Here is a 20727-nt window from a genome sequence, read left to right as displayed (position 1 = left end):
AAGATGGCTGCTGCAAATCCTGTGACTTTTGACATTTGTACTCTGTACGTAAATGCTATGGAGTTTCCAGACTGACTGTCTCCATGTTTCATGCTGGACAAAAGAGAAGATTGAAGCTCAATGGCCACTGTCAACTTCCCATTGTATCATTGTGGTCTCCCCCATCCAAACTTGACTGGGTGGGCCTCAGAAGTGCTAACCCAGCAGTCAAGTGATTGAAGCTGGTTTCAGAGACTGCACACTTGTTACTCTGTGACCTAGCAGGTCTATCAGAACCGTCAGTCATTCTGGAACTTAGACTCTGAAACTAGCTGCAAGTCATCAAGCAGCTAAAGTGCTAACCTGTTCCAGTTTCAAAGTTCACCTGAGAACCAACCTTCCAGATATTCAACTACAAGAAAACTTGCAACTTGCTGTGAACACTTCACTTTACAGACCCTCACTTCAACTTTAAATCATTGAAACTATACAAGAAATCATAGGCCTGCCACGTGGGAGCCTGGGAATCGTAAATTGGAGACTGAATTAACTGTAATCTGTTTAAGTGTACGACCTTTATCTATATCCAATCTGCCTGTGTGTGTGTATGGTTGAGACTGAGTGTGATGTTGCGCTAATTTGGGGTACATGTGTGAGAATAAATAACCTTCTTTCTTTATTTTAAACTCTCAAAAGCTTACTGTTGAATTTAATTTTAATACACACTCCAAGGGTAAGAGAAGACACACCTCTTTCCATACAGAGCATACTGATTACAGGCAGTAAGAGCAAAATACATTCTGTTCATGACACCTGCTAGAGTATCTCGCATGGTCGTGGTCTGCTGAATGCTTCATAACATGGCCCAAGAAAGGGGAGTGACCTTTGAAGAGGCCAAGACAGAGGCAAATGTGATGTTTTCGGAGAGGATGGGGCAGGGGAAATGGAGGGGGAGTCTTCTGTTGCATGAGCTGGTCGAGGTGGCCAGGTCTGGGGGGGGCATCACAACAAGGCAGCCATGATTGCGAGGGATCATCTAATCCAGCAAAGATTCAGCTGATGAACTCTGAGCCTGAGGGACTAACCACATGGCTGTGAATGCAGCAAGCTTGTGCTGGCACAGGAAAGATAACCATGTGTCCCACATGTATAATTTTAGTCACAGAGAGATGGACTGCTGCCTGGGCGTCTCCACTGTCACTGGTGAAAAGCTAATGCTTGTTTACACACTTTTACTGCTGTTCAGCAGAACGCTTATTAAATCATGCACCCCATGATAACAAAGAGCAAATTTTTTTACGGAGTGAGCCTAATACTACAGTAGACTCACTCAGTGCTCAGACCAATGCAATGCCATCCTTGGACACTCCTGTGTTCTTCTCCCTTCATGCCTTGGAGGAGGTGGAGGCAGCCAGCTCATGTCTTGGCCTTTGTGGCTTTTGCCCCTCGTCTTGAAGGGACCTGTGGTGGCCTCCCTTGGGACTGTTCTGCCAGCAGGGGCAGCCTCTCGTCACTGGGTGCTGCTCCACAGATACTCCTTCTGTCAGAGGGGCCAAGGATGATGAGGACGCTGTGAGAGGTGTAACATCCTCAACCTCTTTAGGCACAGCCTCAAACTTTGTTTGCCACTCTTGTTGCTTTGAGGGAAGCTCCCCACTGGGGTGCATCTAGCATCCCCTTCAGCTACCTCTGGGTCACCTGTGCATCTGACCTGCCCAGGCTGCAAAGTACTTCATGTATTTCATGGACATCAGTGCTCAGTTGCTGAACTGACTGGTCCAGACTACATAAAGTGCCATAAATTCTGAGCAGGACAGTGTGCTGTTCCTGCATGCACTCCAGGTGCTGCTGTATATGTCTTGCCATGAAGTTTGCCACCCTCTCTCAGATGGAGCTCATGCGCTCCAAGCCCTGAGACCTGGTTGAGCTCATCTACTGCATGGACTCCTCTATTCGCAGTCAATGATCCTGCACGGCCTCAAGGTACTCCCGACAGATGGGAACACATTTGCTCATGCTTCTCCAAGTGCTGACCCCCAATGTGTGATTTCCGAGGGTCCTCATCACTGGCAGGTGGAGCATCACTGACTGTATACAAGCCATCAGGGAATGTGTATCAAGGTTATTAAGTGGTAGACCTCATTAAGCTCCCTACTCCCCTTGGATGGTGTGAACTCAGAAGTGCCCAAGACATTGTTCATTCGGTGGTCTCACACCTTTAGGATGGTCACATAGGGCTTTTGAGAAGGGCTGTTTGATTCAGGGTCATATGTGGAGAGAGACCCCTCAAAGTGGTTGTTCTCAATTGCACCACTTCACTGGCACCTCCAGTAACTGTGCATTATAGTCTGCACACATACGGAGGAGAGAAGGGAGAATGTTCAGGGTCATTGCTGACTGTATTTGTAGAGCGGCTCTGAACCAGCAAAGTGAAGGCTCCAAGCAGTGGACCACTGTGAAGCTAGTTTGTAGAGGGTTTTACAAATGGGGCACAACAAAGAGAAGTTTCAGAACAGATTTTTCTCTTCCCTGAAGGTCCCTTGACAGTACTTAAAAATGAGCTGGATGATTCAGGCACTCTGGTGGCTGAGTTGTGTTTTTTTTATCCTGCCTTCTTTGCCTCCATTCTGGCGTCCAACCACTTAATTGGACGGCAGACCTCCCCTTTACCTAATTAAGGCCCTGACCAGGGGAAAATTGCTGCCTGTACTGGATTTGTGACCGAGGTGGGTTCGCAACCTGGAATTGAGCCCACCTCCTGTCACCTGTCTCCTACAGGAAAATGCGGCCCCTTGTATTTTTTTACTTCTAACTGATATGTTAAAATGTGCAGCTCTGCAAAATTTATTTCTTAACACATGCTTGATTGATACATTTGCTGCTGGATTCTAGACATTTACCCTTCCTCTGATGATAATCTGTCCAAACAAGATGGCTGTTATTTTAAGACTGTAAACATATAAGTGGATAAGCATTTCCTGCCCAAAATGTCCTATATCTTTCCCTTTAATATCTTAATTCCCACAGTATGTAGAGTTTTTGCTATTTTCTAATATATATTTAAACAAATAATTTTTCTTACAAGTTTAACATTGCGGCCCGTAATTTCCAAGCTCCCCAGCGTCGGATTTGGGGATACCCCAAAGATGTGCTGGGGAATCCCTCTGGGATGTTCCCAGGTAAGGGTTTGCACGGCAATTGCCCAGAAGTGCACACTTCCTCTGGACAATTACGCTGCACTGGGAATCACCTGAAAATGCGGTTTAAATCACTAACTTCGGATGCTTCCTCCAGGGTTATACCAATAGTACAGAAAAAGTTAGAGAATTGAAACCTCTTCTAGCTTCTGAGTGACTTCCGACAACCCCCACTCCCCCGACCTCACACCCCCCACCGACCTCCGACCGACTCCCCCACTCTCCCAGACACCCCCACTCCACAAATCCTCTGCATTTATAGACACTTGCATTCCCCTGGCCTGTCAAATTCCCTGGCCCTTTAAACTTACCTGCTTGACAGCAGCAAGTGCTGTAAAAAAGAGAGCGCAGCCTCCTTCAATATGCTGGAGCTCGACTTTGCTGGGGCCTGAGAGGAGTCTTTCACTGCAGGCTTCAAGCAGCTCCGGCGAACGGAAGTGGCAACCTAATTTTCAAGACCAAGTAAGTAGGTATTTAGTTCTTCTAATTTCTGCGGGCCAGTGCTTTCTGACTCTAGCCTGAGGTTACAGCCCATTTTCAAGCTTTGTGAAAAGTGTTAGCAGGTTTGTTGTCATTTCTTTTCAAACTGCATCAAGATGCAATTTCACTACCTTACACGTGACATTGTTGCAACAAAATGAATGCTGTTCTGCTGGCTCATCTCCTCCCTAAACTCAAACTTGTTTTCCCAAAGGTATTGCCTCTAGATTATGATCATTAACTACAAGTACTGTATAGCAAAGTTTATAGTATTTTATTGGCCTCTAAAATTTCCAATATAGATTGAAAACCTATTTAAATAATCCAAATAATCCTTTTAATATTAAGCTCCTTGCTTCAGCTCTACACTTTGAAGGATTAAACTGAAAAGTTTGAAATTGAATGAGGAATATGGGACTCTGCCATTTGAAATAATTCTCTCACAGCTTAATTTCATAATGTCAGTACTAAAACAGGAGAACATTCTTGCTAAATTTGAGAGCTAAATTTGTTTGGTTTTGATATGTGGTCCATGTTCCTATGATTGTTTCACTTTTTTAAAAAAGGTTTATAAGGTGTAAATTTTACAATATACTTGAAAATTTGGAAAGTTGCCTACTATTAGCCTGAAAAATCTCCCTATTAAATCCAAGACAAATTATTGAGGTTATATAAAAACAGAAAATGCTGGAAAAACTCAGCAGGTCTGGCAGCATCTGTGGAGAGAAAAACAGATGTAATGTTTCAAGTCCAATATGACTGTTCTTTGGAACGAGAGAGAGGTTGAGGTATGATGGGGTTTATGCTGTTGAATAAGCCAGGGGTGGGGGGGGTGGTGCCCCTCCCCACTTCACTCAACAGCATAAAACCCATCACATTTCTACCTCTCTCTAGTTCCAAAGAAGAGTCATATTGGACTTGAAACATTGAATCTGTTTCTCTCTCCACAGATGCTGCCAGACCTGCTGAGATTTTCCAGCATTTTCTGTTTTCGTTAGAGATCTGCAGTATTTTGCTTTTATTATATTGTGTGGTTCATATGCTGTAGAGGGAACCTTCAAGCAATGGAGTTAACTGAAATAAATACTTTGCACACAAAGTACTTTCTCCCTATGGTCACTTCCTCTTCCAGTACATTCTAATATGTATTTTGTATTTTTAGACCAACAGACAACCAGCACGACTGAATTTGCTGACATGCCAGGTGAAACCAACCGCCGATGAGAAGAAGTGTTTTGATTTGATATCGCGTATGTTTCTTTACTATTATTGGCTTGTATTCTGTAGTTGTGAAATAACTTGATGTTTTGAAATTCCCTCATGTTTCAATTTAGGAATATATATTTATAGATACTCGCACAGATTTATATATATTTAGTCTTATATAATTTGGGTATTCTGCCAGTATGCACAATCTCTTGTAAATATTGCTAGTTGTACTTAGCTTTTAAGTAAACAGCAAGTCTCTCCATCCAGATTCTTTTACAGAGGCAAATAATTACAAGGAATTATGCTATTCCTTGTTTTACATGTATTCCCCTAGAAGTTTGTTTAAACGATCATAGGAGATATTAACTTGAAGTTGCCAATTGTATATGAGGAACTTAAATTAGCATTAGCTGAGATGCAGTTATTGATCCTTCACCAACTGCAGATATTAAAGTTGTTGCCTTGCAGCTAGATCCAATAACTTTTCAAAACATTTCTCAGTTATGACATTAACACATTCTTTGATTTAAAACAACCAAAAAAGGACCTTTTTAAAGTGAATTTTTGAGGTAATCATAATTTATTTTACTGATTAACAGGGATGATGCTGCTAAGTCTCCTTTTAATGGTTACACAGCTGACAAATTTAGCCTTAAGAATGGCGAATTCGCAATTTGAAAATAATTTGAGTAGGACCATGGACTGTATGCACAGGAGGGTATATTCCGGATATTCCTGATATGCTACTGGGGATATTGGGTCACAATCATTTTTTCAGGCCACAAGCTAAATATCTCCAGTCTTAATAATTGCAACATTACATCCCATGCTGGATTGGACAACATTGCAGGGAAACTAAAATTTGAAAATAAATAGATTGGACAAAGGTTATTCAAGACCTAAAAATGCATAGAATCACCTAGTTGAGGATTCCCTCCTGAATTGCAGAACAAATTATTATTGGCTTCACCCTTTGCTATCCTTGGAATAGCTCCCTGGATCCTATCCAGACAGCATTCTTCCCTAGGAGGATGTGGTGCAACAACATTGTAGTTCTGGGGCCCAGTGAACCAGGCAAAGTAAACAGCAGTGGAGGTAAAGGAAATAGCATCCTAAGTTTTTCTCCTCACAACAATGAGTTGGTGAAAGGTAGTTTTTGAAAAAACAAATTGAATATTTTGGCCTGAACTGAAATCGTGTTATTAGAGGTTCAAATCTGGTTTTGCTCCCCTGTTGCATATTAAGCAGAGACCAAGATTTGACAAAGGATATTAGATCACTGATTATCAATTGTTTGAAAATTCATTAGATGCAACACAATCTCCACAAAAAATTCAACCCCCATATTTAGGAGTGATGGTGGCGTAGTGATAATGTCACTGGTTTAGTAATCCAGAGGCCCAAGCTAATTGTCTGGGGACGCAGGTTCAAATGCCACCACAGCAGCTGGTGGAATTTGCATTCAATTAATAGGTCTGGAAGATAAAGCTAGTCTAGATAAAGATAAAGTTTTTTTGTAACCAAGATGAAGGACAGAATACCAATAAGGTTGAAACGAGTATGGATGGATGAGGTAAACCTGTAAGTAATGATTGGGTGATAACAGGAATACATTGTTATCTTCTTCTCCCATTGGAAGAAATGAAGAAAGTGCTCCCAGTCAAAGGTGGGTACCAAACTGGTGCGCACACAGGCTACACCTTGAACATAAGCACATCAGTTTACAAACACAAATTAGTTTGTGATTTAATATGACATACAATTGAATGGGAAAAGGGCCCAAGGTATGCAATAAGATTTAAAAGCCAGTACCACAAAATGCATCCCGGCTCAGTAAATGAACAAAATATCATGTTTGTATCTTTTGAGTGCATTACATTCAAAGAATTAAGAAAACTTTACTTATGGTGAGTAATTAATGTTTTAGAAGTTCTGTATGGTATTTATGAAAATTATTTCTGTTGTTTAATCGCTATTTTCATCCTGCCTTTTAAGCTAGTTTTGTCATTTCTTTTTACCTTTTTCCCTCTTCTCCACCACAGACAACAGGACCTATCATTTCCAAGCAGACGATGAACAGGAATGTCTAGTGTAAGTGCTTCTGTGACAAAAATCCTTTATTTCCAAGATTGTGCTATGGGGAAAATAAGAAAGAATTGACTACATGAGATTGGTGTCATTGTAACTTTATTAAACACAAACTAATTGGTATCTATTGTGAAAACTTCTAAGTATTGTGAACCCAGTTTCAAACAAGTCATTTGCAAAGCCACATAGTCTTGTTCAGCACGATCACCTCTATGAAAATATGCTCATCATGGGAAAAGAATATTGTTTACTATATGGCTTTTGTCTGTTTGTGTAGGCACATAGGATTACCTTTTTTTTCAAGATTTCCATCAAGTTCCATGATGCTGTTTACAGCAATTTGTGTCCCCGCACCCCCCCGCAACCAACCCACCCACCCATTGCACAATAGTCAACTTTAAAGATGCTACATGTTTAATACACAAGTGCAGTTGTAAAATACAAATATAATCAACTGTTGGGCTTAGAATGTTTAAAATTCATTACGGCTTCCCCAGTAACTGAGAGACCTTATCCACTAAACAAGTAAGTTTTATAAACTGAAAATTTATGTTTGCTTTCCATTTTGTACTGAGTTTTAGATGATGTTGGCTGAGGTCAATTTTTAAACAGACAGTTGACTGCAGCAATTGGAAAAAGAGGATAGTCTGCTGGAAGTGCATGTTATGTGGACACCAGATGAGGATCTAATCACGTTTTGGGTTTGAATATGATGCCCACTATAGTTGAATATTGCTGCAGTCATGGGTTAAGGCTCACATATGGAAAATGGTTATTTAGACAAGGCACCAGGGAGGCACTGATACCAACCTGTGAAATCCCAGCAAAGAATCAGTATATTCAGGGGAGGGGGCAAGAAAATGAAGCCATCCTGGACACCAGGAAAACATACACAATGCATTGGAGCATAAATTCACTATGCTGCTAAGGAGTGGGATGTGGCTTTTTGCCTGCATTCTTGACCGTTCCATCCAGGTGCAGTTACTTCTTGAGGAAAGTTACCGCTAAGGCAGAGATGACTATTAGCGGAAGCTAGAATGGCGTTTTCTATCACACATTCAAATTGGGCCACACAGGTAGGTTCAGATGCCAAACTAGAAGAAAAATGGGGAAATAATAGAAAGCTGGGTGTTCTAAAGGTCCTTTGATGGAGGATAAACTACAGAACTTAAATAGTCAGCTTGGTAAAGAGGCCTTAATCTTGATTAAATTTTATCTAATGAATATTGTCCAATGCTTCAATTATTTTAAATTCTTCCATGGGACCTGGGAGTCACTGGCAAGGCCTCCATTTGTTGCCCATCCTAATTGCCCTTGAGAGGGTGGTGCTGAGCTGCCTTGTTGAACTTCTGCAGTCCACCTGGTGCAGGTAGATCCATAGTACTGTTAGGGAGGGAGTTCCAGGATTTGACCCAGTGACAGTTAAGGAACGGCGATATAGTTCCAGCTCAGGATGGTGTGTGGCTTGGAGGAGAATTTGCAGTTGGTGGCATTCCCATGCATCTGCTGCTTTTGTCCTTCTAGGTGGTAGAGGAAGCGGGTTTGGAAGGTGCTGTCGAAAGAGCCATGGTGAGTTGCTGCTGTGCATCTAGTATAAAGTGCACGCTGCTGCCACTGTGCATTGGTGGTGGAGGGAGTGAATGTTTAAGTTGGTAGATGAGGTGCCAATCAAGCGGGCTGCTTTGTCCTGAATAGTGTCATGCTTCTTGAGTATTGTTGGAGCCACATTCATCCAGGCAGGTGGAGAGTATTCCGTGACACACCTGACCTGTGCCTTGTAGACGGTGGACAGGCTTTCAGGAGTCAGAAGGTGAGTTGCTCGCTGCAGAATTCCCAGCCTCTGACCTGCTCATTTACATTCCAAAATTTAAAGGAAAAAAACTAACGGAATGACTCTGCAATCTGATATGTCTAGTGAGGGAGCAGTTCTTGCAGGAGCGTTTCTTCGAGAAATTGTGGATGTATAACCTGTAATTTGTGAATCAATTCATTTTGGACACAAAATCATATCTCCAATTTCTCAAGATGCAATGATTGAGACAACTGTTCCACATTGGGACTACCAGACGGTCGTTTTAAGGATACTTCAGGGTAGTTGCCTATGCCCAACCATTTTCAACTGCTTCATCACTGATCTTCCAACATAAGGTTAGAAGAGGGGACGTTCACTGATGATTGCACAATGTTCACTATTCGCAAATCCTCAGAGACAGAAGCTGTCCATGTCCATGCAGTAAGACCTGGACAGTATCCAAGCTTGGGGTGACAAGTGGCAAATAACATTCGCGCCACACAAGTGCCAGGCAATGACCATCTCCAACAAGACCCTCACTATCAACATCTTAGGGGTTACCATTGACCAGAAACTGAACTAGACAAGCCATGAAAATACTGTAGCTACAAGAGCAGGCCAGAGGCTAGGAACCCTGTGGCAAGTAACTTACCTCATGACTCCCCAAAGCCTGTCCCCCTGTCCAGGGCACAAGTCAGGAGTGAGATAAAATACTCTCCCCTTGCCTGAATGAGTGTAGCTCCACCACTCAAGAAGCTGGACACCATCCAGGAGAAAGCAGCCCGCTTGAGTGGTCCATCCACACACATTCACTCCCTCTACCACTGACAAACAGTGGCAGCAGTGTGTACCATCTACAAAATGCACTGCAGGAACTCACCAAGGCTCATAAGAAATAGGAACAGGAGTAGACCATTTGGCCCCTCGAGCCTGCTCCGCCATTCATGGCTGATCTTTTTGGGTTTCGATTTTCGAACTCCCATGTAACCCCGATAATTTTTGATTCCCTTGCTTAACAAGAATTTATCTACCTCTGCCTTAAAAATATTCAATAACCCCGCCTCCACCACCTTCTGGGGCAGAGAGTTCCAAAGTTTCACAACCCTCTGAGAGAAAAAAATTCTCCTCATCTCTGTCCTAAAAGGGCGAATCCTAATTTTAAAACAGTGCCCACTAGTTCTGGTCTCACCCACAAGAGGAAACACCCTTTCGACATCCACCCTGTCAAGGCCTTTCAGGATCTTGTATACTTCAATCAAATCACCCCTCACTCTTCTAAACTCCAGTGGAAACAAGCCCAGTCTGTCCAACCTTTCCTCATAAGACAACCCACCCATTCCAGGTGAAAATCTAGTAAACCTCTTTTGAACCGCCTCCAATGTATTTACATCCTTCCTTAAATAAGGAGACCAAAACTACACACAGTATTCGAGGTGTGGTCTCACCAATGCCCTGTATAACTGAAGCATAACATCCTTACTTCTATGTTCAATCCCTCTCCTAATAAAGGATAGTATACAATTAGCCTTCTTAATTACATGCTGTATGTGCATCTAGCTTTTTGTGACTCATTACTAGAACACCTAGATCCTTGTGCACCTCAGAATTATGCAGCTGTTCTCCATTTAAATAATACTCTGCTTTTTTGTTCTTCCTACCAAAATGAGCAACTTCACATTTTCCCACATTAAACTCCATTTGCCAGATCTTCGCTCACTCACTCAACCTACCTATATCCATCTGCAACCTCCTCATGTCCTCATCGCAAGGACATGATGAGGACATCAGGAGGTTGCCTATCTATATTTGTGTCATCTGCAAATTTAGCTACCATGTCTTCACTCCCCTCATCTAAGTCATTGATGTAAATCGTAAAAAGTTGAGGCCCCCAATACAGACCCCTGTGGGACTCCACTTGTCACATCCTGCCAATCAGAAAAAGACCCATTTATGCATACTCTCTGCTTTCTGCCAGCCAGCCAAATCCATGCTAATATGTTACCCACTACACCATGCGCTTTTATTTTCTGTAATAGTCTTTGATGCGGCACCTTATCAAATGCCTTCTGGAAATCCAAGTACGGTATGTCTACAGGCCCCCCTTTAACCACTGCGCACGTTACTCCTTCAAAAAGCTCCAATAAATTGATTAGACAGCACCTTCCAAACCCATGACCAGGGTTTGGGCAGCATGGGAACACCACCACCTGGAAGTTCCCCTTCAAGCCACACACCATCCTGACTTTGATCTATATTGCCTTTCCTTCACTGTCACTGGGTCAAAATCCTGGAAATCCCTCCCTAACAGCACTGTGGGTGTACCTACACCACGTGGACTGCAGCGGTTCAAGAAGGCAGCTCACCACTACGTTCTCAAGGGCGATTAGGGATGGACAATAAATGCTGGCCTAGCCTGCAATGCCCACATTCCATGAATGATTAAAAAAAACTTTAAGGAGAACTATAACATTAAATGTATTGCTCCCACCACTGAAAGACCCAAAGTAAGACACATTCTACATAATATACAGCTGAAATGTGAAATAATTTGTTGTCTATTGTACCAATAAGTGCAGGCCAGATAAATTGCTCACTAAAACTGATATTTGTAACTACTATTTGTACATTGATATCAGAGTCAAACAACTTGAATAGATATTCAATGAAAGTAAACATGTTAAATAGCACATTGAGCACAATGAAGGACAATTGAAAAAATTTGGAGCAAGAGAAAATGAAAGCATGGATGAATAACCTGTATGAATTTGAAAAATTATTTACTACTGTGGTTGCAAGCAATGATCCTGCAGTGAAATTGAAAACCAAGATAGATTGCAATCAAAGGCTGCTGCGGTGAAACATTGCTAAAACTGATTCTCATTGAGCAGTAATGCCCTCTGCCTTCAGCTTTCAGTATTACCACACATTCAATACCACAGTTTACACTTGTCAGTACAATAGTAATTTAATATGTATTAAAATATATCAGCGAGGATAAGCTTTGATTGCTGAATCAGTAGTTATACATCTATTATTGTAGAAGGAAACCTTGTGTATTCTGTAATAACTGAAAAATTCTGATATTGATATTGCATTACAAAAAGAAGGATGTAGAATGCTGCTCTATTCCAGTCTTTTTTTTTCAGCTAATGACTGGAAACAGGTACAGGATATTATACTTTATAGGGATAATTTTACAAAAGCGTACTCCTGGCACTAAGCATTGCCCATGGTAACACAATTACCCTACACACAATTTTTCCTCCATTCATAAAATTATCCTTGCAAATGTTTTTGGCTTAGTTGGAATCCTAGCACATGCTTTAGGGCGGAATGGAGGAAGTTGTTCTGCCTGCCCTTGACTATGGTCAATTTTTTGAAGTTGGGGTCCTTTCAATATTTTTGGTGGGCTTCCAGCAGAATTTCAACCTCAGTCAGGGTGTGGGAAATGGCTGAAGCAGGCCTGGAGAATACTAGGACAGGTTGATATGGGACAGCTAAAGAGAGCATTGGAAATTGTCAAAATAAAATTTGTGGATTTGAGGATCAATTCAACTCTCCCATGGTCCTTCTTTCTCACCTCCAGCTGGACACCAGTTCGTGAAAGCTAATAGAACTTTAGCAGAAAATCTTGTCCACAGTTAAAAGTTTATTTTATTTGTAAACGAAAGACAAGTAGCATACATTAAAAATAAAAGGTGTAGACTAATAGAGTATAGCCAAGTGGCAAAACAAAGGAGTTTATAATGTGTATTGTATAGAATGTACAACGGTTATCAAATTTAACGTCATCTTGATGTGTATAGTTTGTTACAATCCACAAAGAGATCAATAACTTAAAAAAACTAAATTCAAACTTCCAGTTAATAGCTGAAAGGATAACACAACAAATTTTCACATTTTAAGACTTTTATTATAATGCCAAACTTAGAAGCACTATTGACTAAAACACTATTTTTGTAAGCAAGATATACTAACAGAACTTTCCCTTTTTTACTTTTAACACAAATGGAAAAAAAAATCATTTCAGACTTTACACTGTCCTTTAAATGGACATTCAATTCTCCCAGAATCAGTCCAAAATGATTCTTGGCTCCCGTGTGTTTATTTCCGATATTTTCCTTTCCCAACCTTCAAACTTTTAACTCCAGAACTGTCTTTCACCATACAAGTTTTCCTGGAGATTTCTCCCTCTAGCTAAAGCCAGGCAAATCTTCCAGCTTTGTTCTAACCCCTCACAATTTTGGTCTTTCCAATCCGAGCATGAGCTCCCACCCGTATTCTTAAGCAGTGAACCACAGAAACTTTCTGCCTCTAGCTGCTATCTCTCTCCCAGACTCCGGCAGACTAACTTGTCTGTGCTATTCAGTGATATGTTAGAAAAGCCTGTAACCTGATGATATAATGGCTTCCTCTGTATCCTTCCCACCCTGATGGCAACATGAATCACATAGGCCTTGTATCGTGGTAGAGATACTGATTAGCTATCCTTCAGAGCCCAACTCTCTTTTGTCCTAGAAGTAAATGAACAGTTTAAAGCACAACTGTTTACAACCCGTCATCTTTGACGCTTTTCTGGGATTTTACAAACTCATTATCTTGGAGACAGTGGCAGCAGCCTGTGTGCTAAGTGTAAACATCTTGCACCTTCTTCCCAGTAAAACATGCCGGGCTCCCTTTAATCTCTAACAATCAACCCACCAAGGCTTGCTTTAGAACAGGTCGCATGACCACCATCATTATCTTAAATTAAAGATAACAATTTTATAAACCTCACAATTGTAACTTGTTACTTCAGCAAAATTTCAAAATTATACATTGTTATTTTTCAGAAAGATGATACTTAAATTAAAAAACATATCTTCGTACAGAAATGAGGGCCCTCATTTCAAATGGTCTATTTTTATGGAAGAAACAAAACCACCATATATACGTTTTACCAGCAGTTCTATTAGTTCTGATCATGACAGCTAATGTTTTTAAAGATATCCCATCTGATTGACTGACTTTTTCTAACACTTAACCAGCTTTGTTGGTGGACAAATCATTGTGTAAATTGCTGTAGGGACATGGGTGGATAGTATAGAATGCTGAGTGTAGTGATTGACAGTTTCTGAAAGTTTGGATTGAGGAATTTTCACTCCCCTGTTGTTCATTGTAGTCAACAATAACTTGCATTTATGTTCAACTTGCATTTACAGTTGCACTATGGTAGAAAAACATCTGAAGTGTTTCACAAAGGCATAATCCAAAAAAATGGATAACAAGCCTAAGAACGGATATTAGGTGGGGTGACCAAAAGCTTGGTCGAAGAAGTGGGTTTTAAGTAGTCTTAAAAGAGATAGATAGATGTAGAAGGGGGTTATGGGGGAGTGAGGGTTGATTTCAAAATGTAGGACCTAAACCTGAAGACATACTGCGAATGCTGGGACGAAAGGTGGGGTAATACACAAAAGGCCGGGGTCAGGGAACAGAGGGTTCAAATTGGAGGGGGGTGGGAGCATCAGGAGATTACAGAGATGAGAAGGGGGGGATACAAAATGAGAATTTCAAATTTGAGCTGTTGTGGGATTTGGAGCCATTATAGGTCAGCAAGAACAGGGTTGAATGCCAAGCAGGACTTGGTGTGGGATAGGTTACAAGCACCGGAGTTTTGATAAGCTGAAGTCTGTGGAGGGTGGTGGATGCAACTAGCAGAACATTGGAATCTAAAGGTAACAGAGGCATGGATGAATGTTTCAGTGGCAGACAGCCAGAAGTAAGAATGGAGAGGGCAGTGTTGGAGAGCTGGAAGTTGTCATTCATGGAGGTTGTATGGATTGCAAATGCACTTCAGGGTTGAACTCTACACTGAACTTGTGAACAGTCTGCATTGGCTTGATGCAGTGGCTGGGCAGGGGAATGGAGTCAGTGGCATGGATATGAAGTTTGTGGCAGGTGTAAGAGATGATGAGGGCCTCCATCTTCTGATTGTTCAACTGGAAGAAATTACACCCATCTAAGACTGGATATTAGACAAGGGCCTGGATTTTCATCCTGGAGGCAGAAAGTGGGAGTAGGGTATATTTCCAGCTCTGCTTGCCCGCCTCAGGACATAGAGCCCTTAAAGACGGGATTTTCATTGTGGGAGGTGGTTGTCGGCTACAATCGGGCCAACTGACCTGGAGAAAGTTCAGAGGCAGCCACAGGGGGTGCTGGGTGCCAAGGCAGGCTGTTTAAAAGGCTTGCCTCAATGCTGTGTGTTACAACCGGTCTCTGGGCGAGGTCCCCCAATTTGCTATGATTCTGGACGATACCCCAAATCGTTACGCTCCCAGGTGAGAAGGGATGAGCTGGCTCCCCTTCTTTATTCAATCCCCTCAGTTGGTTGCAACAAGGTTAATTTAAAAAGCATCCCTTCCCTCGTGGATACCTTTTCCCAGTACAAATGTATTTATATTTTAGAAGGAGCCAATTTAACCAGGCTTTCTTGAATCAAAGAAAGAGTAAGTTTATTAATTAATAAAACCTGAGAAAAAATAATAAAATGCAACACACATACATACAGGTCAGAAATGAGAAGTTGAGTCCAAAAATTAACGTTAAGAAAGATACACCAATCAGTCTTTGGCTTGTCCTTGAGGAGTAGATGGTGAAATGTTGCGGCCTTGAAGTTGGGTGATTCCAGTAGATGCTTTTGGCAGTTGAACAATTAGTTTGGAGACACTTGGTTCTGTAGGTTAGCTGAAGGCAGAAGAACAACACACACTAGAACACCAAAACTAGCACACCAGCACTAGAACACACCAACCAGGTTTGCAGCTGGTTTCTTAACCCCTTTTCTTGTGTATTCCTGGAAGGGAAAAACAAACATGTCCTTTGCCCAGAATCTGCTTTCTTTCCAATCAGATCATGACTACATCCTGAGATATAACTCAACAGGAGATGGTTTCTGCTGAGATGATAATCAGTCTCCATTGTTTCCGAAATAAAGGAGATTACAGTTCAGCCTTTTGCATTGCATCTCTCCATTTCAAGTGTCTCTGTCTGAAGTAGATCATGACACCTTTTAGGTGCAAAATTCCATATTCTGTGGACTAGTTGGTCAAGTGTAATCCTCATAGGAATTTGGTGGCAAGTGGTTGCTTTACATTCTCAGCCAGCTTTTGTAGTATGTCTTTTTTTAAAAAAAACATGTCTTCCTCAAAAGAAAGTTCAATATGTCCGTAAGTAATTTGGGTTGTGATCCACTGTCATGACATGTGGGATTTTGTTCCAGTTAATTTAAAAACAGAGAGGCCCTCCAGCCCTCATCCCTCACACCCTGTCACCCCACCCCCCCCCCCCCACACATCCATGCCCCCATCTACCCCCTATGGCCTCTCATGCCCCCCCTTGCCAAGGTATGCATCCAAACAACCTCTGTGGCCCCCATGACAAGTTACGACCCCTCCAAACAACCTCGCTGGCCCCTCATGTCTCCATGCCAAGGTATGCCCTCCCAAACAACCCCTATGATGCCACATGCCCCCATGCCAAGGTTTGCCCTCCAAACAACCCTTATGGCCCCATGACCTCCATGACAAGCTATGCCCTGCCACCCGCCCCCATCTTCTCATGTCCCTTAGGCCACGTTATGCTCCTCCACCTACTCATATGGCCCCTTATGCACCTTACACCAAGCTGTGGCACTTCCATGCCCATTGACCCACTATACACTATGAAACCAATGAACCCTATAGTGACAATAGGATGTGTCAAAAAATAAAAAAGTCATTCATTCATAAGTCCTTTAGTACTCTATTTGATGCCTGGACTCTCAGCCAAGAATACATAAGGAGGCTTGGCTGAGAGTCCAGAAATCCATTAGTCTGTTGAAACACCTAAGTCCCAGAGAAAACATTGCTTGATTGACAGTTCTGGCTCTCTGATCTCTGCTGTCAATTGCACAATGTTTATTTACACGAGGTTAAGTGGTTTCAAGTGCTTGAGTGCAGGGTTCAGGCTATTGAACCAAACCAGCCTATACCCTTAAAAGGCGCTCCCAAAAAAATCGGAAACCCTGGAATCACTGAACTGGGTCTCATCTGCCACTTCTAAAGGGTGCGCGAGTCATCCCAAATCAGTGACAATCCAACCCAAACAGTCTGACAACATAGAGGCAAAGGAATGGTCAATAGAGATGCAGGAGATATGCAGCTTTGTGTCATCAGTGTATGTGAAAACTGACCCCATGACTGTAGTTGACGTTGCTAAAGGGTGATATGTATATGATCATTATAAGAGGATCAAGGATTGGGGGAGCCCAGAGGCAACGATTCTCGGCTTGGGAAAATAAGTCATTGCTGAAGAGACTTTGGCTGTGGTTAGATAGATAAGAGCAAAACAGTGAGCAGACATGCAATTTTGTTAATAATTCTAGTGCCAAAGTAACCCAAACTACTCAGTTTGAGAAATACTTCTTGATTTGAATAGCTATACTTTTTTAATGTTTTTAAGATTTTTAAACTATTTCCTCTTTAACAGATGGATATCAGTATTAACCAACAGTAAAGAGGAAGCATTAAACATGGCATTCAGAGGAGAGCAAACCAGTGGGGAGAACAGCATAGAAGACCTAACCAAAGCCATCATTGAAGATGTGCAGCGGATGCCTGGCAATGATATCTGTTGTGATTGTGGAGCTCCAGGTCTTTGTTTCTTTGTTCAATTTTCAGCAGAGAAATGTTATTTTAACTGATGTATTGTTAGAATGAATTTGTAATCTTCAGACCAAACCCTGAAGAATGTTACCAGTTGAAGATCTCGTAACGGCGATGTAAGTCTCAAGGAAGCTTTTCAGCTATGTTTGATTTAAGCTTTATTTAAATCCAAAACAATTAAGAGTTGGCCTGCAGTAAACTTGCAATGGATCAGCCTTTGCAGCTGGCTGTTTAGTGCAGAAGACAAACATACGTTTTTGCAAAAAATAATAAGGTTTTGGAATGGCCAGCTTTTAAATTATCCTCATATAAAACATAACTTTGTATTTTTGAGCTTATTTTTCACTCTTGTACTAAATATTCCCCCTTGCTTTATCCCTGTCATCAAGGGGAGGAGGACAAATCATGGTCAGTTATTCTAGTTGACCATGCCACCAACTGTGGACAAACAAATAGTAACATTAACTGAGGCCAATGCATGATGAGGAAATATAAAAGAGGAGTAACAACGCTAAAATATATTTCAAACAATAGTGAATTTGAGACTTCAGTTAATTTTCACGAATTTTCTATAATTTTTTTTAGAGGAGGATTTTAGTGAGCATTGCTTGAGTTTATGCATTGAATGAGTACATTTTGATAAATGTCATTTTTTGTTTCCATGCAGATCCTACTTGGCTGTCAACCAACCTAGGAATTTTGACATGTATAGAATGTTCTGGAATACACAGAGAAATGGGAGTGCATATTTCTAGAATACAGTCCCTAGAACTGGATAAATTAGGAACCTCTGAACTCTTGGTGAGTTATTGTAATTAAAATATATTCTGGGAAAAATATAATAGTGCCAACTCGTTAGCTTGTCAGAACCTATTTCCACAATATCAGATGTGCTGTGGTTGGGCAGATTTTGAGGCATTGCATCTGTTGCCTGTTATATGCCCTCTTTGATATTCAGATCCATTGGAGTCGATGGAACTGAATATTGGGAAGGCCATATAACAGGTGGCTAATAGGTTACTGCTGTTTTTGTGAAATGCTCAAGACAGGTTTCTACTACACTCACCACAAATATAAAAAAAAATGTTTTGTAGTTGTAAATTCTAAATTGAGGATTGTCAAAATAAGATGTGATTGTTGATTAACATTAGTAATTCAACTGTGGGAATAGACTCTTTTTCAAATTATTACCATCAGAGTATAGGATGACCTATTGTATCAAAAGCTTTAATAACCAGCTCACTGTTGTCATTGAAGTAAACTTTGCTGAGAGATCTAGTGATCTCTGGGGAGTGTTTCACCTCTGTTGCTGTGCAGCAGTGCAACTGATTCCAGTGTCTTTACAGGGTATTCCCAGTGCAAAGTTGGAGTAATGTCATTAAGTTATCCAAACAGCCAATCACATTAAAAGATTTTCACAGGCATCCAAACCAGGAACAAAAAGCATTAAAATGAAATCACTTTAAAAAATTTTTACATAGAGGAAATTTAAGATTGAGACATAAGTGTGGAGTGGAAGTTAAAAGCTAAAATATTCTGGAATTTTAAAAAAATATTATTACTGAATAAATCAGTATCTAAAATCCACTAATTAATCATTTCATATCACTTTGCAAATATTAAGTTGTCTTTCCTGAGCCAGGTCTGTTGTTCATCAAATTTTATTCATTACATTGCTGTTATAAACCCAGTTACACCTGATTGAATAAGTTGTAACTTTTTATTGGGTTTGTAACAGTGCCCCAGGGAGTGGAAAAGTTAATACTTTTTCAGAATTCAATGATTGCTGCCTCTGGAGATGGGGGTGAGGGGGTTGCATGGGGGCACAGCACAGCCTATGACAGAGCACTGAGTGACAGATCATAATTTCAGGATTTCTGCACCAATGTACCATATAGTTGTTGATGTCTTCCAGCTAGATTTAACTCAGCAGATATAGCATCGGATTCTGGTGCCTTGTTATTGGAGAGAGATTTTATAGCCTTAATGGCCTTAGGCAATGAAGGTTCTTCAACAAGAGACACTATGGTCAGACTTTGAATTAGTTGATCTATGACCTCATTTTCTGTGCTGGACTTCTGGTGTAATAGATTCCTAAAGTGGTTAGCTAACCCATTAAATATGGTTGCTTTCAGTCAACATGATGGAACCATCAGCATTCATTAAAGCAGTAGAACCATAGATGGTTTGTTGTGCCTCATAAAATCTTTACATATCATGTGTCAGTGGACATCTGGATTTCTTCAACTTGCTCACTCCACTTTTCTTGCATGGCACTCTTAATGTTTATTGTTATATTCAGCTTCTTTGAACTTCACGATGGGCCTTTGAACCTTGCGTGGTAAATGGTATATTTTTCACAGAGCAATTTAGTGATCTCCAACTTGTCCTCATCAAACTCACATTGGGGGAGGAATTCATTTGTGAAGCATGCTTTGCAGACTTGCGTCAGTTCCCCAGGGGCAGGCAAAGGGACATTACATGCGCAGCCACATGGCGTTCTTCATCATTATCATTGAAGAATTCTATGCAGGTAGAGCCTGCAGAATTGCTTGTTCTTAGAAAATCAGTAACCTGCACAGCGCAGAGAGAAGCAGCAATAAATGAACAAATTTCTCCCCTTGGTGTTTTCTGGTTTGGTCCTGGAGCCTATTAGCCATCATCCCTGAAGTTTTTTGGCCCACTTTGATGTTTCCATTCAAAGATGATCCAGAGAGTGACAGAGCTGATTTTCTACATCTGCTTCTTTAAATTTTGAGCGATGAAATCAAGTAGGTTTTTTCATCCTTTAATCTTAAAAGTTGAGCTGTCTAGGGATAAACTTTTGCTCAGATGAATCAATTTGTCCAATCCTCTGCTTCCTTCGCGTGATCTTAACACCTTTGACATCTCTCTGGTAGGATAGTGTATCACGTGCCAGTGTTCACAGATAATACATAGTGGAAATTTTACACTAATATCCTGAAAAGAGACAATTGGTTGGCAGTGGGAATGTAACACACATAATCTGAGCTGCTTCGCACTTTAGTCTCTGCAGGTATAGGATTATATTGCCTGCTAACCTCTTATCCCAGTTCACAATCATCTAACATACCAGTTCAATGGGCTTGTTATAAACAGGAAAAGATTGAAGTCAAGGTAGGATAACTTTGACAGAAATATCATGGGAAAAGGAATAAGGTTTTAAAAATAAAATCTAAATATTGCGAGAAGACTGGAGAGTGGCGGTGTAGAACCCATTCTTTTAAAAAGGAAATGGTGTTACTGTGGGCATTGGCAGGCCAGTTAATTTTAACATATG

General features: G+C 41.1%; 1 protein-coding gene across 2 annotated transcripts in view; it reads left to right on the top strand.

The window, feature by feature from the left end:
- The window catches only part of LOC144679523 (arf-GAP with SH3 domain, ANK repeat and PH domain-containing protein 1-like), a 346344-nt gene that overhangs the window by 219687 nt on the left and 105930 nt on the right, over nt 1-20727 (top strand). For both annotated transcript variants that reach the window (XM_078539997.1, XM_078539998.1), the window contains exons 14-17: nt 4819-4906; nt 6908-6956; nt 17251-17414; nt 18094-18227. In XM_078539997.1, coding sequence (XP_078396123.1) covers nt 4819-4906; nt 6908-6956; nt 17251-17414; nt 18094-18227 — 435 coding nt within the window. The remainder of the gene's footprint in view (nt 1-4818; nt 4907-6907; nt 6957-17250; nt 17415-18093; nt 18228-20727) is intronic.

This window comes from Cetorhinus maximus, chromosome 4 (assembly GCF_964194155.1).
Source record: "Cetorhinus maximus chromosome 4, sCetMax3.hap1.1, whole genome shotgun sequence".
In the NCBI taxonomy this organism is placed as follows: Eukaryota; Metazoa; Chordata; class Chondrichthyes; order Lamniformes; family Cetorhinidae; genus Cetorhinus; species Cetorhinus maximus.
Note: the sequence above shows the minus strand (reverse complement) of the source record. Positions and strands in the feature narration are given on the sequence as shown.